This window comes from Argentina silus (genome assembly GCF_951799395.1).
Source record: "Argentina silus genome assembly, chromosome: 1".
Taxonomy (NCBI): domain Eukaryota; kingdom Metazoa; phylum Chordata; class Actinopteri; order Argentiniformes; family Argentinidae; genus Argentina; species Argentina silus.
This window is the reverse complement of record NC_139655.1, coordinates 38,370,788-38,398,448: the sequence shown is the minus strand read 5'-3', so window position 1 is coordinate 38,398,448 and position 27,661 is coordinate 38,370,788. Positions and strand designations below refer to the sequence as shown.

Here is a 27,661-nt window from a genome sequence, read left to right as displayed (position 1 = left end):
CTAGATTAGAGTATGGTCCTCCTCCTCCGCCTGCCTCTTTTTCAGCTCCTGCTCATATCTCTCCAGTTGGGCCCAGAAGCCTGGGTTGGGCTCCACCACTGAGCGAGATGTTTTCACTTTCTGGAGAAAAGGAATGTAAAGTCTGTTACAGTTCATAGGTCCTGAGACACACACCTGAATCACCTAACACATTCCACAACCAGAAACACAATAACATAACAGTACATTCCACCTTTCACCCGTCCCTCCCAGCCTCACAGCCCCACCCACCTGAAACGCATTAGCCAATGAGAGCCGGCGATGCTTCATGAGGTACGCCACACATATGGTCGCTGAGCGACTGCGCCCATTCTTACAATAGACCACACTGTGGCCTCCCCTCGCTGCCTCGTCCGCGATGGCATCTGCGCAGCGATCAAAGTAGCGGTACAGGTTCTCGTTGGGGTCGTCGTAGACGGGAACACGCAGTACGCCAACGTGCGAGACAGGAAATGGCTGCTGGCGAGACACGTTGATGCAAAGCGTCACCTCTTCCTGCTGGATGAGGTCATCATTGCAGGCCGAGCGAGCATTGCTGATGAACAGGGCGTTGGTGACCTTGCACAACTGGAGCATCTTGAAATGTAGACCTGCGGTGCTCCCCTTGACTTGCACAAAATTGATCTTCCCTGATTGTGTTACATTCATACAAGCACACTCAAACCAAGATTGACCTTCTTCTCTCAGACACACACACACACACACACACCCTACAACACTGACTCTCAAACAAAACAGATTCTCCAATAAACACTTGCATTCACATGCAACCAATGATCAGTGCATGCAACTCACATAGTAATGGACCTCAAAGTCTCCTAAAATGTCTCACACCAATAAACGAATCCCAGCACACATGAACAAATTCAAAATAATCATGTGCACTCAAGAGTGGTACATTAACAAACACACTGTCAAAACATGAGGACATTACCCCAGTTGCAGCAACAGACATCCACCATACAATAATACATACTCACTAATACCACATACACACTTGCTCTCTCAGTTGAACGCACTCTCTTCATCAAATGTCGAGACTGTCTCTCCTTCAGACTATATGTTGAGGGGGATATGTTGCAGGTCAGTGAAATGGCCTTCTCCTGACTCTGCTCCAATAGCACGCTATATTTAGTGGGTAGGACAGTCCATGGTCAGGCACGTCCTGGGTCCTAATGCCAGTTCAGTTCACGTCTGATGGCTCTGTGATTCATATTTGCTGAGGGAAGATTAAAAAAAAAGAGGAGATGAATATCGAGATAGATTAGTGCCTTTATTACTGTAAATTAGTATAACTCACAAATGTGTACCATGATCCATAAGCAAAAAACACAAAGCACAAATATAACTTACTATCCACACACAAACACCTCTCTGTATTTGTAAACCATTATTTTAATAAATGCAAAATGATTTGTCAGTATGGATAAAGATTTGTGAGGGAATACTCTCAAATTTGCAAACAAATGTCACAATAAAAATGAAAGTAGTGACAAACATCTTTATAAATAAAAGCATTGTGTTGTGAATTATCCAATCATTTCAACTTTTTATGCATTTTTAGCATAAAAATGACAAATCTGCATTTGCGGATCACATTACTAGTATTAGTCTGTGGATTTGTTTACATTTGTTTACAGAATTTTGACACTAACATGTGTGTTCATGGAGAATGAGTCACAAATACATAAATTGACAATCATCATGTCCGTTGTCATGTTACCTGAATGCGATGCACCAGAGAAGGTGCAGCTACTTTTAAAATTCCCAGCTTTTATTTTTGTCACATTCAAACTGTAAGTACATAATGTCAGGCGATTTTAATCGTAGAAATTTAAAATCCACAATGTGAGTCGTCGTTTAGCTGTCTGCTACTTTGAAGTTAAAGCAACACAATTTGGGCCCGAATTAGAGTTCCCAGACAAATTTTTGAGATCGGCCATCATTCGTTTAATGTCAGCTGGTCTGGGACGCAACCTGAGGGCTACCGATCCCGTCTTTGAGCCGTCCCAGATGTCCCGATATTTTTAAACATGTTTGATTTTGTCTGCGCAAAATCTGCAAAGCTCCTGTAGTGTGAGTGGGCGGCAGATAGCCTAAACTATAGGCCCTAGAGGTTAGAGAGGCCAGCGAGCAATCGCTGGTTCGATCCACAGGAGGGAGGTGGATGTGAGCTGGTGACTGGAGTGTTGCTGGCATCATATGCCTACCAATGCTGTCAGTGCTGTTGTGCCCTTGATCAAGGCTCACTGTGGGTTGTGTGCAAAAATTACCACATCCCAACAATTAATTAAAATGGCCAATAAAACGTTGATGTGCAATTGTTTGTTTTGATACGGTGATCAGCAATAGCAATGTCTGTCTCTCGAAAGTCACCTTTCATTTTGTTTCCGCGATGGAGTCTCCTCCTGACCAAGTGAAGAATCTTGTCGTCTGTGACCCCCACGCTTGTGCCACACTGTTTAGTGTGTGCACCACTAGTTGGCAAGAGTTTTGCTAAGTTAAGAGATTAATAGAAAGTGATGGGATCGCAATATTTGAGCTGTATGGCCCCAGTAAAGGGCCAGCAACATTTGCTAAGACATAACTTTAGACTCAAACTCACCTGATCTGCATTCTAGAAGTGTTGTTGAGTAGAGTGGTACCAGAGATTACTTGAAATGATTGGCAATACTATTTCATCAGGGTAATTAGGATATAAGAACAATTACAAACCCTTCTGGGGCAATACTATACCAAATATTATATGGTGATGATTGAAATACTTCTCCCCTACTGTAAACTGCCACTCACTATTCCCTGTTTTTATGCTGTACATATCCTATTGCTGTTTGCTTCCTACTGTTTCATACCCTGTATTTTTATGCTGTCCATGTCTTGCTGTTGCTGTTTTGTCCTGTTATTATGTTTGAACATGTTGCATGTCTTTTTATTTCCTTTTTTACCTCCTCTCCACTTTTAATGTATTTTTAGTTTACTGTAAGGTGACCTTGGGTGTCCAGCAAGGCGGCAATCAAATAAAATATATTATTATTATTATTATTAAGATAATTAGCATATTGTTTGTGGTTCCTTGATCCCTATTTACCATGTTTAAATGCTAAATGAAGTTGAACTTGGACACAAGAAATCCTCATTTACATACATTTACATTGACCGGAAACAGGTTTGTGGAGTTCCACTATTGGAGCTCAGAGAACACAGATGATAACACATGTTGGATCATTTATCATACATCGACATACAATGTGTTTGCAGCCATAGGCAGCTGTCTGGCCAGCAGAAAGGCGATATGAGGAAGAGCTGATCTTGAGACAGTCAGATGGATCAAGATTTTTGGGGCACAAAATTGAGAAAGGGCACAAAATGTTATGATGTCATATAGTGTTCCCAATCTGACAGGAAGTGTGTTTCGAAGAGTAATCTAATGAAAACTATTGTAAAATAACAATGATAGTGGCTTCCACTTATGACACTTGGTCTATCGATGTTAGCATTACATTTACATTTTTACGTTTTAGAAATTTAGCAGACGCCTTTATCCAAAGCGACTTCCAAGTACATTTGTAAGTAAGTGAATCATCTATACATCAGTCATCATAAGAAAAACAAATCTATGCTACGACCAGGGGCCATTGGCAGTCAGAATGCAGAAGGAAGGATTACTTTTTTTTTTTTTTTAAATGTATTTATTTTTTTATATATATGTTTTTTTTTATTTTATTTTTTTATTTACAGTAGCGAAACTGTACAGGGGGGTAGTGGCGATGAAGAGGTTTTTAGGAGGGACAGTCAAGATGTTGCCCGAAGAGAGGTTTTCAGTCTACGGCGGAAGATAGGTAGTGACTCTGCAGTCCTGACAGAAGTGGGAAGCTCATTCCACCACCGGGGCGCCAGGACAGTGAAAAGCTGTGACCGAATAGCGCGACCGCTGCATCCTCATAGAGACGGCGGTGCCAGGTGGCCAGCTGAGGTGGAAGAACGGAGTGATCGGGCAGGGGTTTGGGGGCTGACCATTGCTTGCAAGTAGGGAGGGGCTGTTCCCTTTGCCACCCGGTAGGTGAGCACAAGGCTCTTGAATCTAATGCGAGCTGCTACCGGGAGCCAGTGAAGGGTGCAGAGGAGGGGGGTGACATGGGAGAATTGGGGGAGATTGAACACCAGACGGGCAGCAGCATTCTGGATGATCTGCAGAGTCTGATGGTGGAGGCGGGGAGCCCGGCCAAGAGTGTGTTGCAGTAGTCAAGGTGGGAGATCACAAGTGCCTGGACCAAGAGTTGTGCTGCTTCTCTCATGATGAATGGACGTATCCTTCTGATGTTGTAGAGGAATAATCTACAGGAGTGTGCTGTCGCTGTGATGTTCGCTGTACAGAAAAAGTGGTTGTCAAGGATCACCCCAAGATTCTTGGCTGTCTGGGAGGAGGTCACAGTCTTGGAGAAGTCTTGGAGAGAAGTCTTGGAGAGGGCAGGCTTTCCCAGGGAGGAAGAGCAACTCAGTCTTGTTAAGGTTGAGGTGGTGGGCTGACATCCAAGCAGAAATGTCTGCAAGACACGTGTTGCCACATGTGAGTCAGAGGGGGGGAAAGAGAGAAAGAGTTGAGTGTCATATGCGTAGCAGTGGCAAAAGAAACCATGTTAGGAAGTTACTGAGCCATGAGATTTGGTATAAAGAGAGAACAGTAAGGGCCCTAGGATGGAGCCCTGGGAGACCCCAGTGGTGAGGGCGCATGGAGAGGACAGTGATACTCTCCACGTCACCTGGTAAGAGCGATCGGCCAGAGCCAGAGATGCCCAGTTCTGAGAGAGTGGAGAGAAGGATCAGGTGGTTTACTGTGTCGAATGCAGTAGACAGGTCCAGAAGAATGAGAACAGAGTGAGGAAAGGGAGGAAGCTTGAGCAGAGTGGAGGGCCTCCATGACAGCAAGGAGAGCAGTCTCAGTAGAGTGCCCAGCCTTAAAGCCGGACTGGTGAGGGTCAAGAAATGTTGTTCTGAAGAACATAATGAGACAGTTGGTTAGACAGCATGTTCAAGGGTTTTAGATAAGAAGGAGAGAAGGGATACCGGTCTGTAGTTATGGACAGCAGACGGGTCAAGAGTTGGTTTCTTGAGGAGAGGCGTGACTCTGGCTGTCTTAAAAGCAGCTGGGACAGATCCTGTGGATAGAGAGGAATTGATTATGGTGGTAAGGAACGGAAGGAAGTCTTTGGAAATGGATTGGAGAAAGGGGGAGGGGATAGGATCGAGAGGGCAGGTGGCTGCCCACTTGGATGTGACCAGTTTTAGTATATCATCAGGGGAGAGGGGGGAAAAAGTTGATAAACCAAAGACAGAGTGTAGCGCAGTGGGTTTGGGAGGAGTTGTAGCAATGTTGACGAGAGGTGAGAGAGAAGGAGCTGCTCATGTCATCAAGCTTCTTTTCAAAGTAGGTGACAAAGACATCTGCAGACAGGGAGGAGGGGGGGAGGTGGGTTGAGGAGTGAGGAAAATATGGAGAAAAGTTTCGTTGAGTCAGAGGCAGAGGGTTGAATTTTGGAATGGTAGAAAGAAGCTTTCGCAGCTGATGTAGAGGTTGAATACTACGTTCTAGATAGAATGTTGTGTTACTCAACTTTTGCAATTATGATTCAGTGCTCCTAAATTGCTTTGACCCCCGACCCCCCACCCAAAAAAAAAAGAAATTATATGCTATATTTTTATATATAAAAATACAATACTATACATAAATAGATAGCGTTGTATCTAATCTAATTGTAATCTCATAATCTAACCGACTGGTCATTGAACAATATTGAATCCGATCTCATTTATAGATCTATTTTCTGTACACTCTATACACCCAATATACAAAATAATAATAATTAATAATGGCTCTTTTAGTATCGTGACTCGGTACTATTAGCGCAACCAGTTCACTGGAAAGAATCTTTCGCGAACTGCATATCTGTACACTCCCGGGCTAATATGTTCATTATTGATACATTCTTAATTTACATACATTCTTAATTATTAAAAAAATAAAATAAGGAAAATGTGCAAACATAGTCTCCCCCCCCCCCCCCCAAAAAAAAGAGTCCAGACAGGATGCCGAGTGAAGCCTCTAGCTCCTCCTATCTCTGTGTCCCTCCCCAGGCGGACTGACCCGACGTGAGACGAAGAGGAAGCGCCGAGATGGAGGCCGTTGGTGGCTAAAACACGAGTAGTGTCTAACCGATACATTTTCAATAAACACTGAGACGCTTATGATTCTCCAAAAAGATTATCTTTAAGAAGAATCTGGTTAATTATAGATAGATAACACTGCATTGGATATATTGTTGGTGAGTTTCTAAGCATAGCGTTGTTGTTTTAAAGACTACTTCCACCGGGCGCCATTAATTCTGTGGTCGAGTCAGAAGAACAAAACATCATTGAAGGACGGATAATGCTCGCTATTTTCGCTCCACTCCAGATTTAAACATTGTCTATCGTGAAGTAACCCAGGTAGCGTGCGACTCACTATCCCCGAGAAATAGAGCTATTTCTGTTCTGTTTCACACATCAGTGAAACCGATTAGCCTTTAGCTAGCAAGTGGTTTGTTTGTGGACCAAGCAAGGCATTAGCTAGCTAGCTACCCGCCTTATTATTCTGCAATTGCTAAGGAGACAGACAGCGAATACGAGCTGCTGAAATACAGCAATCGCGTAGAAGTTGGGGATCCCTTGTCGTCGTTTGCCCTGTGTGACCCTACAGTCATTTGCAGTCTGCTTTGTTTTGGTTATTTGTTATCCGCTAAGTAGCTATTTGGCTAGCTAACTCAATAGCTAACTCTCGTTGCTACCACCATTCCCATTGACGTGAATAACCACCCACCACGCTACATGGACCACGCTGCTTGTACATACCACCGGCTAGCTAACTATTTAACATCTACTACTAGTGTTGACGTTAGAACTAGCTAGTTATGCCTATTCAGAGTTTGTTTTGGCCAATCGATCACGGAAAATGTTGGTGGAAAAACAGATTGCTGTATTGAAGAATGGTTGTGAATCACTGAATGTGTAGACCCTGCCCCGTCGTATGTTCACATGCTCAGTGAGGACACAGATCGTTCCCACCAGACATGATGCTGACGAAGTCCTTTTTTTTTAATCTTTTTTTTTTATATAACCTATTTCCAGATCACTTTCAACAGCTTTGGAGGTATATTCCACGCTTTAGAAGTGATGGCGCTTGACATTTTTAAGTAGAATCAACAAATGCTTTGAAACAGCTGGTTCAGTGTGCGCTCTTTTGACGACCAGTAGTTGGCGATCTTAGTAGTTATCGTTTCACTCGAAATCAAAGTCGATTTTATGAAGTTTATTAGCAAGCGACTGATACCGCCATTCCAGCGCCATCACTTCTAGTTAGTCAGTATGAGCATGTGAATATGGGGCTAACTGGATTGCAGCCAATGCACATGTTCTAGTACCCAAGGGCAATCATTCAGACGAAAGTGATCCTGCCAGCCTGAGCTGTGTTGTTGGATTCTGTTTACTCTTTTCGATGATGTACTTGTATCCACCCTTGCTTTTTATTGAGCAACTTTGAACCGACCCGTGTGACTCAATGATACCCTGTCCTATGCTACTACATGATCTGGTTTTAAAAGGCTGTCACCTATACGTTATTATTTAAAATGTGAGGGTGAACAAGATTCTTCTTGAGTAACTGTCTGAGTTTTATGATAGGAGCACTTTAATTTGAATTAGTCCTAAATGTTCTGAAAAACTGGGCCCTTAGTGAAATGCTTGGTCCGGACTCTTGAAATGCATCCTCATTCCCTTGAAGAATCTGACAAGCCAGTGAAAGGCTTGCTCTGACTAATCCAGTCTTGTCAGATCTGTGAAAATTTAGCGAGGAAGGGTGCATTATCAAATGATTCAGAATGGGGCTCACATGATTTAAGTGATATCTTAAAAGTAAATTTCACACCCTAAGGGAATTGTAATGAATGAAGCAGTTAAGATGAAATAGGCCAAGTCAACTTTGTGTTTTTTTTTTTGTCATTTTGTTGAAACAGTTTTGGAGCTTACAGTCAATATTGTTTTACTATCTTGTAACAATGGGATCTGTGTGCTTGTTTAAGTGTCTGTTGCAGTATGTGTGCATGGACGACCATGTCTGCATGTGTGTGTTGCTGCTGAATGTCTAATCTAGAACAGCCTTTTGGATTGCAGTTAGAGCTGTGTCTGGGGAAAATGGGTGTAGTGCTCTGTCCAATACACATATGCCTACAAGCTGCACAGTTTTCCAGACTAAGGAGAAGACCATTGCATGTGTCATCTGACAGGTTTCATGTTGCAATAGCGAGACTTGCTTTCTTGTTTGTTTTGTTTTCCTGACTGGCTTACTGCATGTCTGAACAGGGGAGAGTCACATCGGTTCAGTAACTTGTGTGTTTATGCTTTAGTCCACATGGCACTATTTACAGCAACAAAAAGGAAAGCAGGCAACATGTACAACATCACAAATGGAACATACAGTAACAAAACAGTGAACACTTCACTTAAATCATATGAGTACTGGGGCCTAATGCATTTGAACCAATTATAGGTACATATGACACTGTATAGTATTCTTCTACTAGGCCTGCATCGTAATATATATAATAGCCTAGCTCAGGATCAATGTGAGATAATATGACATTTATAATGCGGTAATCATATAGCATGTCTTAGAATGCATTATGAATACATTATCATGCATTATAACTGTATCTTAGTAGTGTTTTGAGTTAGAATCTCCATCTAATGGGCCTAATGGGTGCATTCTGTTGAGATGTTGCATGATGGCACATTTAGTTGTGTGACCAGACTCATAAAGGGATTGTTTTAGCTTTGGTTTTAACACAGTTTATCTTCTGGATGGTTTGTGGCAAATATGTTCGACTGAGTTATATCAGTTAGTATTTTTGGGCCTTTCAAAAGCACCAAGAATATGTCAACCGGTAGACATGATGATTTAGTAGGCCTATGTCTTAAAAAGATTCTGCACGTGCCAGGGTGTGACACAAGTATCAGTTCCGCAGCCTCTCAACACCAGTGCCTCTGCCCCGGGTAGTCAGGGTTTGAATCATGCTCCCTCTAGTTTCTACTCTTCAGCCCTTCTTTATTTTGAGGGCTGGTTCCTTGAACACACATTTAAGCATCATCCTAGACTGGGAAAGCAGGAAAACCGCCCCTGAATATACAGGCGATAAGATCGGGCACAGTGACAACATCAGGTCACGAAATCAAATGCCACCACTGACCCCGCTCCTCCCCTTTCTCACCCGCAGGTTTAGCCGGTCACCATGGCGACAGACATCAGCTCCCCGCCGCGGTTCTTCCACATGCCACGGTTCCAGCACCAGGCCCCGAGGCAGCTCTTCTACAAGCGGCCCGACTTCGCCCAGCAGCAGGCCATGCAGCAGCTCACCTTCGACGGCAAGCGCATGAGGAAGGCCGTCAACCGCAAGACCATCGACTACAACCCCTCTGTCATCAGATACCTGGAGGTACGGACGCCACAGAAGGCCGTCGAACAATTGTTTAGGGTTTTTTTTTTTTTACTTTCACCTATGTTTTACATTTTTATTTTGATGACAGACTTCGCAAGGAAGCGGTGTATGAACATATCTGACAGTGGTTCAAAAGAGCGCCTTACGACACACTGCTTGCTTGCAAAGTATTACATCTGTTATTCGATGGCGATTATAATGAAAGTGAAACTTTTCATTCTTTGCTATATTTCCTCTTAACGCCACCAATGCTCAGACGTGACCCTTAATGGCTAACACTTAACTGCTGTAACCGCGCTTGCTCTCACACATTTACGTATTACTTAATATTTGTGAATGCACACACCCTTGAAAAAGACATTTGTGGAAACATTGGCTATTTTGTGCTGGCTCAGACATTCAAATGCAGATATCAAGCATATGACTGCCATCCTGCGTCTGCCTTCCCTGTGGATATTTCTACATTGAATGCACACACCGCCACCATCTTGTGGTCATGTTTCATTCATAATTACTCTCTTTCCCTGAAATTGTAGAATCGATTGTGGCAGCGAGACCACAGAGACTTCCGTGCCATCCAACCAGATGCAGCATGTTATAATGATGTGAGTATAAGCAGATGACGTTCTTTTTACACTATTCACTCTTAAAAATGAGTCAAGTGCTTGACGAAATTAGTGATGAACTGTGATCTCAACCTTCGATCTAGAGTCAATGAGAGCCCGACAGATATATCGATGCGGAGATACAATCGGCCGAAATTGGCCTTCTACAGAAATATCTGTATCGGTACATATTCCTCCAATGCAGCACCAAAGATGTGCGTCAACCTCACATTCCGAAATGATAAGAAATCAGTGTAATTTGTTTTTTCCAGAGCAAAACACATACATATATGGATTTTTATGAATGAATAAACTTTTATTGGCGTTGGCTGTTTACTGGAGTGCCTACTGAAGTGGCTGAATTTGGTTATCTCTTTGGACTGGGGTCAATTAGCACAGTTGCTAACGAAAACCCTAACCCTGATATCAGTATGCAGTGCATTGAACATGTGAAATTCTCATTTGGCAAGTAACTGCACATAAAATAAATACATGTTGCTCTATTTACCAATGGAGATCATTTCAGGTCATTCTTGAGATGCGGATTTTCACCTATTCAGCATTAAGAGCATATTTTTTCTCTCCCTCTCTCTCTCTCTCTCTCTCCCTCTCTCTCCATTTCCCCCTCGTCTCTCTTTCTGATCCTGTAGCTTGTTCCTCCAGTGGGCATGCTGAGTAACTCCATGAACGCTGTCACCACCAAGTTTGTCCGAACCTCTACCAACAAAGTCAAGTGCCCCGTCTTTGTCATAAGGGTACGTTTCTCCTCACTATCCCTCTCTACACGTGTTCACGGTCACTTGCCTTACAAACCAAGGGAATCCCAGCTTAAGATGTCCATTTTGAAAGTTATTCATGTGACGGTGTGTAATATACTGTACGGATAATGCAGAAATATCCACAATATCGATCAGCACTGTCGAGTGTTGTTTATTGGTTCTGTCTTTCTTCCTTTCCATGCTATCCATTTTTCTCCCCCGATCATTGCCCCTTTATTTTTTTTCCTCATATATTTTTACTTACCCCTTTCTGTCCATTTCTTCTGCTTCCTCCACCTTTTTCCCACCATCCCTCTCTCCCCTCACAGTGGACTCCTGAGGGGAGGCGACTTGTCACTGGTGCCTCCAGTGGGGAGTTCACTTTGTGGAATGGACTCACCTTCAACTTTGAGACAATTTTACAGGTAAATATTAAATCTACCCAAACACTTGCAGTTTATGAACGGCCCGTTTCGGCTTTTCTCCACAATGTCGTTGGCGATCAAAGATAGTTACTCTGTCATGACTAAACATAAGTTTAATTTGCTTTAATTGAACATAATGGTGCAGCGGCCCTCGTACATTGTTTGAGGAGTACCCTGACTTTATTCAACCGAATGAACCGCTACCTAGAGTTCTATCACAAATGTGGTTCTAAAGCTCAAGTGAGATGGCGTAAAAGAGGGAGATAGAATGAACCGGTGTGCGATTCCTGCCTCCTCAAATGTTACCGTTAACTCTAATGCATTGCCAATATCCAAACCCAACCTGACCAGAATGGCCTAGCCTAAACCCTGCCACCACTACTGCACTTGTCAGGTTTGGGTTCTAGATAAAATAAAAACTAAAAAAAACCCTCTATACCTAGTTACATTTTGTTTTAGAACGGCAGATGAAGTGTCTTCTGAGCAAGATCCACTCTCCGATCCCTTCTCCGGTGCTGATACTCTTATCTGTCCTCTCTTTAGGCACATGACAGCCCTGTAAGGGCCATGACCTGGTCTCACAACGACATGTGGATGCTGACAGCGGACCACGGCGGCTATGTGAAGTACTGGCAGTCCAACATGAACAACGTCAAGATGTTCCAGGCTCACAAGGAGGCGATTAGAGAGGCCAGGTCTATACCCAATCTACCATTTTCTGTAGTTAACCCAAGTTTGTTACTGCTGCCCCTGTGGCTCCAGGGTCTAGTCAGAGGGGGGTGCTGTTCCCTGTGTTGCTCTGTGTTCTCGTCTTGGATGATTGACAGATGTATGTGTGTGCTGTCACAACACTGCATTGATCTGTTGTTGATATTCTTCTTATTGCCATCATTTCCTGTGGCTTATGAGTTGTGTATCTTGATTTTTTCTATACATAATTACTATGTACAGAAAAGGTTGATTTTCACGGTCCTGTTAAATAAAGTGTTGTTAAATATTCATCACCAAAAGGTATTGATGCAAGTTAAAAAAAAAAGTATACTGGTTTCCACAGATAGGCCCAGAGTGACACAGTCATACTGAATAAAGTGGAGAGGTTGAACATGAGGGAGTTGAATAGAGAGTATTCAAGTGGACAGTGTTGTCCTTCACACAGCCCAGGGGAGGAGGAGTCTCAAATAAACTCAGGGTTATTCTGCACACTTCAGCACAACGTTTCACTGTTGCTTTGAAGGTTTTGAGGTGTAGGAAAACGCATGAGTACCCACTATTTTAATCCATGACCCCCTTAAATTGCCTCCCCCCCACACCCATTATTTGTCTCTGTGACGAATCGACATCCACAAGTTACCCATAGTTTTTTTGAATAAAGATTTCTTTGCCGAAAGCACTTTTAAATGGCCTCTGGGGTGAGAGCAGTGGCTTTTACCCTTCACTTTCAAGTCCCATGTAACCCACTGGGTCAATTTGACCACCCACCTTCACACATCACCCAACAACCCTTTAGTGATATGGGAGTTTATGGAATTTATTGAATAAAAGGTTGCTTTGGTGTTAATCTCTACCTTTGGGTGGTAGCTGCCCTCATGAAAATGAAGGACAGTAATAAATAAAGATTGTTAGTAGCATCTTATACTGTACTTCCAGACCTCTGAACAACTGATCATCTTGAATGCTTCATTTTCAAATACAGAAGTTTTCAAGTTTTGTTTTTACTGTTAATGTTTAAGAGAATGCTGTCTTGTTGTAATGTTTAACGCACATTGGACTTCCAGGACTAACTTCCAGTAAATCACCTTGGGGCTGTGGCCGTAGCCCTGGGGGAAAGGAGGAAAAGGACACGCAGCAGCCTAAACGCATTGATCATAAACGCAACTCAAAGTGGAGAGTTAACAGGCTCTCGTATTTTGAACAGCTGAAAGCAGGCATCGTCCTGGGTGTAGGGAGTTCAAGGGCCACTACCCTGTTTTAACCTCCTATCCATATCTCCTGCACCATACCAGCGTCTACATGAAAACAGTGATTTCCTACGTTCTGTTGTCAAACAGATGAAAAGGTACAGCAGAGGGAACAGCACCCTATGATGTCATCTGGTGGTGTGATTTTCAGTAACTACAAGTTTCCACTCGGGCAGTTATTTGAGGTATTGAATAGTGGCTGGGTCATAAACAAATACAAATGAACAACACTGGATGACATCATAGGGTGTTATTTCCTATGTTTTTGACTGCCGAAACAGAAACTCACATTTTTCGCATGGATGCTGTTTTGGTGCTGGAGATAATGAATATGATGTTAAAAGTGAAGCGCGGTTAAGCTTGGGGGCAGTTGTTGTCTAATGGCAAGGGAATGTTCTAAATGATCGCACCATCTGTGTTTACTCAAGTTTTGCCAGCACTGAACTAGTCGAAGCCACTCTCACATTACCACCTTGACACTGTTACTGAATGCAGATAGAGCCATATTATTTGACCAATAGGCCTGTTCAACTTATTGATGATGTTAATGTCATCCGCTCAGGAGGGATCTAAAGATTCCACATTTTTTTCCGAAAAGTCCTTTTTTTTTTCTTTTTTTTTTTTTTTTTACAAAAAAGCTAGGTGACAATTTTCCCTTGGTTCACACCTGTTATGTATAATAGTTCAGCACATCTGTTGATGTGTCTTTTCATGTCGGCAACCGGCCAATAGACAAGGATCAATAAAACCCATGCAGTGCATTTTGTTAATTAATCTGCTTTATCATTGCTGCATTGCTTTTGGTAGTGATCTAGATGTTTTTAATTGCCAGCCAAATATGGACAGTTTGAATTTCACCCTTATCCACAAATTCAAACTGGGGCAATAATGAGGTTGTTTCAAATGTTAAGATCATTTGAGTTAAGTTCACGTACATGTTTGCTAAACGAGCTTTTATGCCCAATGTGTTATTACATTGCTATTATTGGTGAGTTTATGGAACAAGATTTGTCATTCATGCTTTATGTTGCTGTAGTGCCATCAGATAGAATGAGGGTTGTTTGATTCATGTGAATGTTCTCCTCTTCTCTCTTTTGCTTTGTGACCTTGTTCCTACATTACTTTTTGAATCCTGACGTTTTCAAACAAGGTCAACGTAAAATCACAAGGGAAGTTTCCATTCCCAATGCACCAACGTTGTATACCAGGCAAATATTATGGCTCTTTTTGTAAATACACCCAAGACAGCCCAATGTTGGTCCCTACCCCTTTCCTGTAGGTCCTACCTCTGCAACACCTTTGAAAGCAATGGATAGGTGAAAACATGGCAGAAGTGCCACTGGCTAGGTTGTTGAAGTGGCTTGAATAAATGGCTTGTAGTACAACAGGATAGGGGTGAGGTTAAATGGTTTTAGATAATTGGTTGGTTTGCAAACCTTATTTGTTTTGACTAAATGACAGATGTAAATGCATGTTATGTCCACGGGTTAAGATAGCTTTGGGTCTACAGACTAGTAGACCAATTTAAGTGAGGTTCATGAGTGTGTATCTAACCCTAACCCTATGGTTATACAGGTTTACTTGTAGATTGAGCTGCTGGAATGATCTGTCTTAATTGGAAGGGCTTAACAGCTCTGCGTTTGATGAAACTGCACCACAGCCAGCGGTAGAGGCTGCAGCCTATCCACTGGAGTTGTGCCTAGGGAAAAAGCCCTCCTAAGTTGTTGTTGGAGTTGTGTTGTGAACCCCATGCAGCCCAGCTGTGTCTTCCTGCATTGTTGATTCTCTTCCTGCCTGTGTCTTCAGTTTCTCACCTACGGATAATAAATTTGCCACTTGCTCTGACGATGGAACTGTACGCATCTGGGACTTTCTACGCTGTCACGAGGAGAGAATTCTCCGAGGTATGTTTCTGTTGAAAACACATCCAGTGCACCTCACTTTACACACCACCGCATACACTCACCAGACACTGTAGTGACACTGACAGAATGGTGATTGGACCTAAACACTTCAACCTTTCCGATGCTCACACATCTGAATCTTGTCAATGATGCTCATTGGTTGTCCTTGTTTTGGAGGTATTTGAAAATGCAGTAACATGTTAGATTGTGGAAGTTGCAGTTACTGTGTAGCTATTAAATGTTTGGACTTGTGCACTTGAGTCAGACTGCTAGTGATTATTTGATGGTGGTAAGCTGTACACTTCACTAAATGGCATTGCGTATTGTTACGGTCATATTTTCTTCTGTTGTACAGTAGGGACGGATTGGTTCACAACATAACTGATAATGATTAAAACACTGTCACTTTTGGTATCATCAGGAACATCTCTGTTCAATCTGTTTAACGGTTGGTAGTCAGCTCCTCTGGACTGCTGCTGAGTGTGATAACTGGCCATGAACTGAAGATATTCGTGATAAAGATAATAAAGATGATTGCTGTGAACAGGCCTCAAGTCTATACAAGCATACTTCTGATTTCAAATGGGTTATTGGTAGCGACAGTAGAGATATTTACAGGGACTGATTTTAATAGCCGTCTTGTATTCACTTGAGATTTACGGATTTGATCAGGTGGCGATGCACTTCTATTAAGGAGTGGCTTGAAGTGTGTTGAGTATGAGAGTGAGAATTGGTGTGTGGGTGCGCGCCCTGTGTGTGTGTATGTATGTGTGTGTGTATGTATGTATGTGCGTGCGTGCATCTGTGTGCACATGTTGCATATGCTATGGAGTGTGTTTTGTATGTTTTGTCTCAAGGACGGATCTTGACACTTTGTCCAGTGTTAGAGAGTGTTAGAGTGAGAATGGGGGTGTGCGTGCGCGTGCTGTATGCGTGTGTGTGGACGTGTTGTGTACGCTACGGCGTGTGTGTGTGTGTGTGTGTGTGTGTGTGTGTGTGTTTGTTTTCTATCAAGGCCGGACACTTTGTCCAGTGTAATCAACAGAGAGGGTCACATGACATATAGTATAGGACCAAGTCTTGGCATTATAAAAGCCCAAGTTGAAAGTCTTCCATCAGGATTGCATGGTTGTATTTGTACACATTTTAATTAATAAACATTTGATAGGGACTGGGTTCGTTTTTTTTTTTTTTTAAATGTTAGTGCATATCTGCGTCTTTTGTACTTTTTGAGGCTTTGAGAATGAAATCCATCCCACTGAGGTATGAACAAAGTCAACCTTTCTTCCGTTGTTAGTATGTTCACAATTGCAGTCAGACCATTTGTATGCACTAGTGTACGCAGCAACAATCATGTGAATATAAAATGTGCAGCTTTACTAGTGTTTAGAATGCATGTCCCTGGTTATTGTTTTCTCGTTTGGTATTTGGCCAAGACCCTCTTTCTTGCTTTTGGTTTATTTTGAGCCTTCCAATAAACGGAATAAACTTCACCATGCTCATTTAAGAATAAATGCCGAATTTTACCATTTACTTGAAACCAGTTGTATGTTTCATTTTCTGGGCTCAGACACCCTTGTGTATTGGATAGGACCTGTGGGTTTACTGTGGTCATTAATAGTTGTTTAAAGCTTGTCAGCCAAAAGAATATGTCATCACTTACACACACACACACACACACCCACACACACACACACACACACACACACAGAGGCTCCTTGTAACATGCAAGAACATTACCACCAGCACATGTGAAATGGAACCCAGACGTGCTGTCTTTAATGACCTCTTATGTAGCGTTCATTCTGTAGATGATTATATTGGAGGGGTTACTGTATACAGTATCATGCTGTGCTGCTCTTACTCACTGTTGACTCAAATGTCCACGTATCCCAGATGATGATGATATGTAACCAGTAACACTACATCTCACTACAGCTACGGCAGGTTAAGGACATGATCCATGTTTTGGTTATGTTAGGTGTAATGTCATTCTCATACAGATCTTATGAAGGGCTTTACTTTTAGAATGAGTCATCTGTCCCAATTTAAAAAAAAAAAAAAGATATGTAAAGACAGTCTGTGGAGACTCACACTGACTCACATCAGTTGAAACACACAATTGACCAAAGTCACATGTGCACGTACACAACCCAGACAAACACACCCTACTGCTCAATGGGCTCTTGTCCCTTAAGGTTGGTTGCTTTTCACATGCTTATGATTTTAGTTATTTGTTTTGATCCTGAACTATTATCATATGATTTGTATGAATTGAGTAGCAGATTGATAGTATCTGATAGATTTGACTGATTGATTTGGGATGAATTCATTCACTGTCTTATCACACATTGACACAGTTAAACCTGTCGGTTCCTTTCTACATTTCCTTTGGTCACCCTCTGTTGTTGTGTCTGTTGTTTGAATACAGACCAAATGTAATTGGACCAAACAGACCAAATTGTTGAAGATTGACAGTTGTCACAGATGTTCACATACACATGTTGGCATATAATACTGTTGTATGGCATATAATAAGTGTTTGTCACAACATGTACACAAGTTTTATGTTTGCAAAGCTTTTTAGATACATGCGTAAACACCACACACACACATGCTATGTTCCATGTGTTCTTCCTCCGTAGGTCACGGAGCTGACGTGAAGTGTGTGGACTGGCACCCCACCAAAGGCCTGGTGGTCTCCGGAAGCAAGGACAGCCAGCAACCAATCAAATTCTGGGATCCAAAGACCGGCCAGAGTTTGGCCACACTGTAAGTTTTGCGGAGGGCATCGAAAGACAAGTTCTCCTGCCTCTCCCCCGAATCCTGAGTCCGACCCCAGTACCCTATGACTGAGAGACAGATATTTCGGTGCAATATGGCTAGATTTGTGCCTGTCCATTGTAGCCCATATCCCATTTTTTCATCCCTTCATTTGATTTGAATATGTAGCTACCAAACAAAATGTGCATCACCACATTCTTCTTTCTGAAATGAGGACGAGGGAAGAGTAAAGGGACGTCACAACAACTTCCCTCTCTTGGCAGCAAGGTTGGACGTGAACTGGGTTTAGAGTAACGAGCAAGTTCACGCCACCTCCACCCAAAATACACCCCTTCAACCGACATCAGCGGGACGTTGTTTCTCTGTTTATACGCTAAAGCAAGGATCCAAAGGACCCCAGTTCCTCACTTTCTCTCTCTCTCTCTCTCTCTCTCTTTCTCCTTCTCCTTCCCTCCATCCCAGTCATGCCCATAAGAACACGGTGATGGAGGTGAAGTGGAACATGAACGGCAACTGGCTCCTGACGGCGTCACGTGACCACCTGTGTAAGCTCTTTGATATCCGCAACCTGAAAGAGGAGCTGCAGGTGTTCAGGGGACACAAGAAGGAGGCCACAGGTGTGTGACGAGGACTATGTCGAGCACTTTCTGTTGAATACCACAGGATGTGTTAATGACCATGTGTTTTCAAAGTGGTGTAACAAGCAGCGAGTAAACTCTTAAGACACTAGGCTAGGTTGTGCAGAGGATAGTGAAGCATTGTCATATTGTCGTATTGTCGTGTGCGTGCGTGCGTGCGTGCGTGTGTGGATACTCAGTTGGTCCTTCTCAACTCAGTCGGGATTTGTTCCTGTTTTGTTGGGTGTGAATGTGTTCTTGGTGATCTTTTATATATACGAATTTGAGGGTAGGATCTCATGGCCAGTTTTGTCTTTGATACCTGTGTTAATTCACACCGTTCTGCCCCCTGTCTTCAGCCGTAGCGTGGCACCCTGTCCACGAAGGCCTGTTTGCCAGCGGAGGCTCCGACGGATCCCTCCTCTTTTGGAACACAGGGTAAGACTGACAGCTAATCCCCCCAATCAGGGATCAGAGTTTGTTAACATGTTGATCACTGCCCAAACAGTGACTGTATCGCATCGTTACTATGATTATCATGAACATAGTTTGTTGTAGGGAAGACGGTGAAACTCATTAAACAAACCCTAATGACTCGCCATCCAATCACACTTCCGCAGGTGGTGTGACTGTTCTAGTTACGGTTTGTGTCATTCCATGTGTAGGAATTTCACCCTTGCAGTTCCAAAAGTGTTTAGTCAAGTAACAAGTTTATTGTCCAAGCAAAATAGATTAGATTAGATTAGATTAGATTCAACTTTATTGTCATTGTGCAGAGTACAAATAAAATAGTATTGTACGGTACACCAAGTATACCGGGTAATGGAAGGCAGCTCAACTACAACTACATGTTTGAGAGAGACACATTTTATACAACACACCCCAAAGGTGTGGTGACCTGAAAGTGGGGGAGGTTAACAATAGCCTTCTTGTCCACCATTCAAGTGGCAGATAGTCGTTTCAGAGGTGTCTCTGAGGCCCCTTATTTACCGTCGCCATATGATGACTAGGCAGACCCGTTTGATTAGCATTACCATTGAAGTTTCCTACCGTTCAAGTTTCCTTCCACATGGTGGTAACATGATGGGCAACATTTGTGCTCTCAGGGTGGAGAAGGAGGTGGGTGGGATGGAGATGGCCCACGAGGGCATGATCTGGAGTCTGGCTTGGCATCCCTTGGGACACATCCTGTGCTCCGGATCCAACGACCACACCAGGTAGGGCCATGGAACAAACGTCTCTCCCCTCTGTCTCCGTTGATGCATGGTTGCTACTGGCAACACCAGAATCTCTCTCTGTACTCTCTCACATCCCCCGTACAATCTCTGATGAAGAGGGATGGACAGTTTGTTTATGAATGGAAGTCTCTGTTAAGATGTAATTATTATCATTATATTATTATATGTTATTATTATTATATATATTATATTATTATTATTATTATATTAAGATGTACAGTATTAAGTATCCCCTGCATGATTTGTTTCTCTCTCTCCCTCCCTCTCTCTCCCTCCCTCTTTCTCTCCCTCCCTCTCTCTCTCTCTCTCTCCCTCCCTCTCTCTCTCTCTCTCTCAGTAAATTTTGGACGAGAAATCGGCCAGGGGACAAGATGAGGGACAGATACAACCTGAACTTGTTACCAGGGATGTCAGAGGATGGTGTGGAGTACGGTATGTCCTGGTACATTGTATACATGTGTTATATAGTCGGTGTGCGTACGCCTGTGTGTGCATGCGTGTGAATCGGTATGTCAGTCAGTATGTATGGTGTTTCTGTGTGTCTGGTGTTTTCTGTTGAGTGTTGGGCATGCAGTTTTGTTTTTCCTGTATCCAGGCAGGTTTGTCCAGAGTTTTGTTGTGTTGTGTCAGTGTTGACTTGTGGGATATTGTTTCCAGATGACATGGAGCCAAACAGCATGGCTGCCATTCCTGGCATGGGGATCCCGGAGCAGCTCAAAGCTGCTATGGAGCAGGAACAGAGCGGTGAGGAGACACACACACACACACACACACACACACACACACTCCTACTACATCATATTCAAGTCGTGGTGGAGTAGTATTTCTAAAGGGGTGTGAATGATAAATATTCTGGGCAATATTCTAAGTCATGTAGATGACGTGTCAGAGAAATGTGTTTGCTGCTGCTTGAAGAGGTGAAGAGATTAATGTGATTTGATGCTTTAAGGTAAAGAGACAGCACCAGAGGTAGAGATGTCCATCCCAGGCCTGGACTGGGGGATGGATGAAGTCATGCAGAAAGACCTAAAGAAGGTTCCACAGAAGAAAGTCCCATATGCCAAACCCATCCCTGCCCAATTCCAACAGGTACCTAACAATCATAATTCATATTTCAGTTAGTTACGTTAAGAATGATGCAAGATAACATTTTCTTTAGAAAATATGCCGATATGCGATAATATTGTTCATTGCTGAGAAAAAAATACTCAACTGAAGAGCACAGAGTGTATGGTGGCTGGTGAGGCATGTTTTCACCGCTAGATGTGCAAAAAGCAAGATTTTGCACTTGTAGTTAGAGGCACACATCTACAGACACTTTTGCAGACTCTTTTCTGTAGAAAACGGATTTTGGAATTGTAATGCTTTCTTGTCTCTCACTCTTTTCCTCTTTTCCCGTGCCTGGTCCTCTCCTTTCCTCCACCAGGCCTGGGCGGACAATAAGGTGCCTGCCATGCCCCCAGGCGGAGAGATGCCCAAGGAGAGGAAGGATGAAAAGAAGGTGGAGGGGAAGAAAAAGACGCAGGCAGAGATGGAGCAGGAAATGGCCGCCCTGCAGTACACCAACCCCATGCTCCTGGAGGTAAGAGGTCAAAGTGCAAACACAAGTCCACACAAAGACAGAAAAACAACAGCTGAAGTGTCAATGCTAAAAGATTTTCTAAAGTTAAAGTTGCCTGTGGTAAACATGTGGAGAGTTTTTTTATTTTTTTTATATACTACTTAATTGATTTTCTGAATAAGAATATCCCTGCTTATTGTCTCTCAAGCTGATATGGTTTCCTCTTTTCTCAGCAACTGAAGATGGAGCGGATGAATCAACTCCAGTCAGACGGAGGCATGCCTCCCCCAGGGGGCCAGGGGGGGCCCATGCCACCGTTCCCTGGCCAGGGAGGGCCCATGCCCCCCCCTCCTCAGGGCTTCCCCCAGTCCATGCCCCCTCACAACATGGGCCCCCCCATGGGCCCTGGTGGCATGCAGGCCCCATTCATGCCCTCAGGCCAGATGGGCCCCCCGCCAGCCTCCCAGCACCACCAGGGTCCCCCTCAGGGCATGATGGGGCCTCCGGACCTCCACGGGCCCCAGGGGATGCAGAGGCACCCGGTCCCCCACAGAAACATGGGTCCCCAGGGGCCCCACGGCATGCCTCCCGGCCCCAGAGGGATGCAGGGGCCTCCTGGCGGGATGCAGGGGCCGCCGGGTGGCATGATGGGGCCACCTCCTAGAGGGATGGGACCCAGAGACGCTCAGGGACCTCCACCTCAGGGGGGCATGATGCCCCCTCAGGGGAACATGATGGGCCCCATGCAGGGCGGCATGATGGGCCCCCCCATGCAGAACCCTTCCAGGACACACAGCAACATGCCAGGCAATTATGGGATGGGCAACATGCAGGGGCCGCCCCCAGGAGGGATGCACGGGCCCCCACCAGGTAACATGCAAGGACCCCCAGGCAATATGCAGGGACCACCCGGAAACATGCAAGGACCCCCTGGTAACATGCAAGGACCCCCTGGTAACATGCAAGGACCCCCTGGTAACATACAGGGGCCTCCGTCATACATGCAGCATCAGGTGAGTTTGTGGAGCGACAGGCAATTTCATAGGAGTTTGGGAACGTTAACAGAATTGGCTTTGAATAGGCTCATTTCAGAGGAATGTGATTGAGCTCTGTTAAGCTTGACAAATTGATTGCTTGTCGACACAAGTCAGCTAATCGGTGTGCTAACAGCTACAGTCAGTACGATCTATTGCTAGGAAAGAAGACATTCAAACACATGTTGGACATATTTAGTCTCATTAATAATACTGTTAAATTGTACTGTTTATTGTAATAATACTGTCTACTTCAAATCATGGAATTTTGTTTGTGATGAACAATGTTGACTACGATCTTCCTTGTCTTCAACAATGGTGCCATGCCTGATACATATATTTGACAGAAGGAGGTGATTAGTTACTTTCAAATTCCGCTGGCTGGCTCTCACGGATAAGTTATGTCTAGAAAAGCATTGAGGCTGTATATTGTTTTCAAAATGGTCTCGGACTCGTAAAGAGAAGTTCCGGGATGTTTTCGACTATGTCTATCATTGTTAAACCTTAAGCTTGGGTCTGGATGGTCAATGTATAGTTCGTACAAATAGAATCTATGAACTGAATCACTGTGATACCTCATCCGGCCACGAAATCCCAGGTTTATCAGAACCAATAGTTTCACTTTCACTTTTGGTTTGCATTCCTGTGGCTTGGGCTCAGTGGAATCCATGCACGGCTGTAGACCTCAGGGCACACGACTCAAATGATCCTGTAGCGTCTCTTTAACACAACATGTCTCCCCAGGTCGGCCAAAACCCTGGACCTATGATGCACGGGATGGGACCGCAAGGACCCAATGGCAAAGGTAGGAGAACCAGGATTCTCAGACTGTACCCGAGTAAGACAGCACCATAGATGCTCGACAAGCACATGTACACAGCGACCTCTTTGTTGAACTGTTAAGAATGTAGTTGTGTTTTCTTTGTTTGCTCGTCCACGTTCCTTCAAGGAGATTCTAGAGGGCCACCCAATCATCACATGGGTCCCCCACCAGACCGCCAGGGGTCGGGAGGGCCAGGGGGCCCCGACCAGGGTTCAGGTTCTTACTGGGGAGACTCCCAGCAGGGGCGCCGCGGACCTTCTGATTTTGAGGGGGGCCAGGACTTCCACGGCAGGGGAGAGGAGGGCTGGAGGCGGGGGCCCGGACAGGACTACCAGGGTGGCCACAGAGGAGGAGGAGGAGGAGGAGGAGGAGGAGGAGGAGGAGGTGGTGGTGGTGGTGGCAGCGGCGGCGGCGGTGGAGGAGGAGGAGGGAACGGAGGGAACTGGGGCTCCGAGGAAAGGTTCCCCCGCGATGGGGGGGAGTTCCGAGGGCACAGGGACGACAGGTTAGCTTCTTCGATGATAAGTTAGGACGTCTACCCTTACCTTTGTTTCTATACTATGCCTGAGCTGCATTGACCCACACCCTTACCTCTGCCAGCAGCTTTATACTTACTTCAGCTCACCTGAGTTCTTCATTCACTCAATTTTTAATCACTACTCTTACCTACTAAACCATCATTCTCATCTTAAACCACACCTGCAGTAACACTGAGTCATTTTAGAGGCTCTAACTCCGCCTGGGGATGCGTTAATGCTTGGATGGTGTGCATGTGCGTGTGCGTGTGCGTGTGCGTGTGTGTGTCAGGTATGACACTTATGGGGGTCCAGGAAAGGAGTTTGACCAGAGGCAGAGAGACAGGCGTCCTCCTCCCAGGCACGGACAAGACTCAGACGACACGTGGGTCTCGCACACTAACTCACACTCAGTTAGCACTGTCCTAACTCCCACACTGTCCTAACTCCCACACTGTCCTAACTCCCACACTGTCCTAACTCCCGCACTGTCCTAACTCCCGCACTGTCCTAACTCCCGCACTGTCCTAACTCCTGCACTGTCCTAACTCCTGCACTGTCCTAACTCCTGCACTGTCCTAACTCCTAAACTGTCCTAACTCCTAAACTGCAACTCCAGTTGTTTTTTAGTTTTTTTTATAAACTAGCCCACACACATTCTGCATCGTTAAAAGACAACCTTTTGGGTTTTGTTTTGTATGCAGTTTATTTCAAGATAGGAGATGCCATGTATGGCAAGTTTTCTAACCAGACCAACAAAACCAAACGGGATACCTTTTCCACACAGGTACAGAGGCGGTGGCCCCGGTCGTCCTGGGGGTCGGGGGTTCCCTGACGAGTTTGGCGGCCAGGAGGATAGCTTCGACACCCCAGATGACATTGGCCGAGGGTGGGACAATGAAGGGAGGGGTAGACCCCCCAGAGGAGGTGAGACAGGCTGGGTGTTTGTCTGTGTGGGTTTTGTCTGTCTTTTTTTATGTGTGTGTACAATGCCCTGCGTAAGTAATGGGACAGTGAAGCATTTTTTTTTCTACTTTTGGCTCTACACTCCAAAAGTTTGGATTTGAAATCAAACAATTACTATGAGGTTAAAGTAGAGATTCTCAGTGTTTATTTGATGGCATTTGTGTACAGAAATTACAACATTTGTTATTCATAGTCCCCCTATTTCAGGCTACCCAAAAGTGATGGGACAATTGGCTTGACTGGTGCTTCTGAAAGAACTGCCCAATATCCACAGCATACCACCTCATCTGTGAAATATGGTGGAGGGGGTCTTATGGCTTGGGCATGTATGGCTGCCACTGGAACTGGCTCACTTGTCTTTATTGATGATGTAACTGCTGAAAATGTATCCTGAAGTATACAGAAACATCTTGTCAGCCCAACTACAAGCAAACGCCTCCAAACTCATTAGACAGTGCTTCATTATACAGCAGAACAGTAACCGAAAACATACTGCCATAGCAACTAGGGAGTTTTTCAGTGCCAAAAAGTGGAAGGTTCTTGATAGGCCAAGTGAATCTCCAGATTTAAATCCAATTGAACATACATTTAATTTCCTGATTATAAGGTTTTAGGCAAAATGTCTTCAAAACAAACAACAACTGAAGGTTGCTGCAGTACAGGCCTGGCAGAGCATCACCAGAGAACATACCCAGCGTCTGGTGGGGTCAATGGTTTGCAGACTTCATGCAGTTATTGCATGGAAAGTATTGTCGACCAAATACTAAACATGAGTGCTTAATTTGGAAATTTCAAAAATCTGTTCCATCACTTTTGGTGGCCTAAAATGGGGGGACTATGTCTAATAAGTGTCTCAGTCATTTCTGAATAGTGAAAACAATATGTACACAAATACCATCAAATAAAAGCTGAGAATCTCTACTTTAACCTCATAGTAACGTAATTTGATTTCAAATCCAAACATTTGGAGTGTAGAGCCAAAAGAAGAAAAAATGCTTCACTGTCCCATGACTTACACAGGGCACTGTATCTCTGCCTGTCTTTTATCTATCTCTCATTCTGTCCATCTATTGCTTTCTGTCTACTTCTCTATGTCTATCTCTGTCTGTATCTTTTTTTATCTTTCCATCCATCGGTCTGTCTCATCCTTCACTCATCCCTGGTTGTTATCTCAGGAGGTGGACGCAAGGGATTGCTCCCCACCCCCGATGAGTTCCCCCCACACTTTGAGGGAGGCAGGAGTCAGGAATCCTGGGAGGGCGGGAGAGACCAAGGTAAAGGGGGGGGTGTCTGTACCCAGGCTAGCGTTGGGTGGTCAGTGTGGCCAGGCAGGCTTATCCTCCCATTTCATTAGCACATCACAGCTCAAATCAAAGATCTTCGATAACTTAACTTGAGTCAGATGGGAATGAGCCGTCAGTTTACCAACATCCCCCCCCCCCCCATTTCAGCTGTTTGTTGGTGCCATGTAAGGTTAAAGGTTATCTCTTTTGTGACATCACTTAGTGCCAGTACCCCGCCGGGCCCAAAGGTTGTGAGGTTGAGGTTGTGTTGTGTGTTGTCTCAGGTCACGAGGCCTACCGTGAGGGCCAGCGCCCAGAGCACCCCCTGCATGACAGCCCCTCTCCTGCCAGCCGTGAGCGCTCCTCCTCCCTGCAGGGCATGGACATGGCCTCACTGCCCCCGCGCAAACGGCCCTGGCATGACGGCCTGGGCACCGGAGACCCCCGCGATAGAGACTCCCCCGGGACAGGGGCAGAGGACAGAACAGCGGGTAAGAGACAATGTGGATGTTTGGGTATTGTTATGTCTTACATTTTCAGACTAACGATATTTCCACTTATGAACAGAGACTGAGCCGGAGAAGGGCGTTTGTAAAGAATGAGAAGTTCACTAAAAAGACTTGATGTTTACATTGAGGAGTCCAGTGTCACATTGAATAGGGAATGTATTACCCATAAGGCTTAGCGTTATAACTACAGCTACGGAAACTCGCATAGCTCAAAATACTAATGTTTCAATCCATCACAGTATGCGATTGTGTTTGGGTATGGCAATGGGTATGGATGTTTGTGTGCAAGACTGGTGTGTGTATGACTTTAGATACACATCATTGTGAGGATTAGTTATTGTTTGACTGGTAGTCCTTGACCTCAGCCTTTTAAAATGTTTCTTCAACGGTAGTAGGACTCCCTGAATTGACTCATAAGTTGGAATCAAACCTGTCCCCGGTGTCTCAACAGGACGACCCCCCCAGAGAGAGGAAGGCGGCTACGGCCCTTCGTCTCGTGGAGGCAGAGGAGGCTGGGGCCCTGGAGGGGGCGGCACTGGGCCGGCCAGCAGGCGAGGGGCGACCCGCGGCGCCCCCAGAGGAGGCCACGGCCGATAGGAACCTCCTCGTTTTCCCTTCTCCTCTCTCTCTCTTCCCCTATTCACCCCTATACCTCTGTAGCCCAAGGTGGCTTCAACAACGGACTGCAAAGAGGACAGGGACCAAAAAAAAAGACAAAAACACATCTTCCACCACTTCCTGTCCTCCCGCTCGGTGTGTTAACGCTGGGCTCAGACTACGCCTCTCCTGATTGGAGGGATGGACTATGTATTGTTTACTGGGTGTACTGGTTCTCTGTGGAGGGTGAAACGTAGGTTTATACTGTATGTATTTGGGCGTCCACAACTCTCTGGCAAGGGGACGGATGTATGGCTCTCTCTGTACGAATGTGTTTGTGTGGGATACTCTTTTGAACAGGCCTCGACCCTGGGCTCTTTGATACACTCAGTCAAATGGGTCTTGGCGCCTTTTGGCAAAGCTTCTTGACTGGTCCAGTAGAATGACCTGAAGCTATCACTTCCGTTCAAACATGGCCCAAAATACAGAATGGGTTTGTCTGTGTGGTTTGAACAAAGGAC

General features: G+C 44.6%; 2 protein-coding genes across 6 annotated transcripts; one reads left to right on the top strand and one right to left on the bottom strand.

Moving 5' to 3' along the window:
• On the bottom strand, positions 1–615 carry dusp28 (dual specificity phosphatase 28; the record flags this gene model as incomplete). Its single annotated transcript, XM_083692628.1, has 2 exons — positions 1–120; positions 271–615. 2 exons carry the CDS (start codon positions 613–615, stop codon positions 1–3), a joined length of 465 nt encoding a protein of 154 aa, XP_083548754.1.
• Positions 616–6,194: 5,579 nt separating this feature from the next.
• On the top strand, positions 6,195–27,280 carry wdr33 (WD repeat domain 33). Of its 5 annotated transcripts, XM_083676521.1 has the most exons (23): positions 6,195–6,359; positions 9,342–9,560; positions 10,100–10,168; positions 10,819–10,923; positions 11,256–11,351; positions 11,895–12,046; positions 15,116–15,213; positions 17,859–17,985; positions 18,460–18,614; positions 18,974–19,052; positions 19,721–19,831; positions 20,190–20,284; positions 20,510–20,596; positions 20,802–20,941; positions 21,279–21,434; positions 21,647–22,426; positions 23,192–23,252; positions 23,397–23,775; positions 24,078–24,170; positions 24,573–24,712; positions 25,927–26,025; positions 26,319–26,525; positions 26,995–27,280. In XM_083676521.1, exons 2-23 carry the CDS (start codon positions 9,357–9,359, stop codon positions 27,138–27,140), a joined length of 3,579 nt encoding a protein of 1,192 aa, XP_083532647.1. In that variant the 5' UTR covers positions 6,195–6,359; positions 9,342–9,356; the 3' UTR covers positions 27,141–27,280. The 5 variants fall into 5 exon arrangements, with proteins under 5 accessions (XP_083532647.1, XP_083532645.1, XP_083532644.1 ...); XM_083676519.1 differs by lacking the exon at positions 24,078–24,170 and having other exon boundaries at positions 20,808–20,941; XM_083676518.1 differs by lacking the exon at positions 24,078–24,170 and having other exon boundaries at positions 23,400–23,775.
• The last annotated feature ends 381 nt before the right edge of the window (positions 27,281–27,661 follow it).

Coding starts and splice junctions, on each gene's coding strand:
- wdr33 (XM_083676521.1), top strand. CDS start 9,357: ATGGCGACAGACATCAGCTCCCCGCCGCGGTTCTTCCACATGCCACGG. Junction 17,986..18,459: donor GGCCAGAGTTTGGCCACACT/GTAAGTTTTGCG, acceptor CCTCCATCCCAG/TCATGCCCATAAGAACACGG. Junction 24,713..25,926: donor GGGTAGACCCCCCAGAGGAG/GTGAGACAGGCT, acceptor TTGTTATCTCAG/GAGGTGGACGCAAGGGATTG.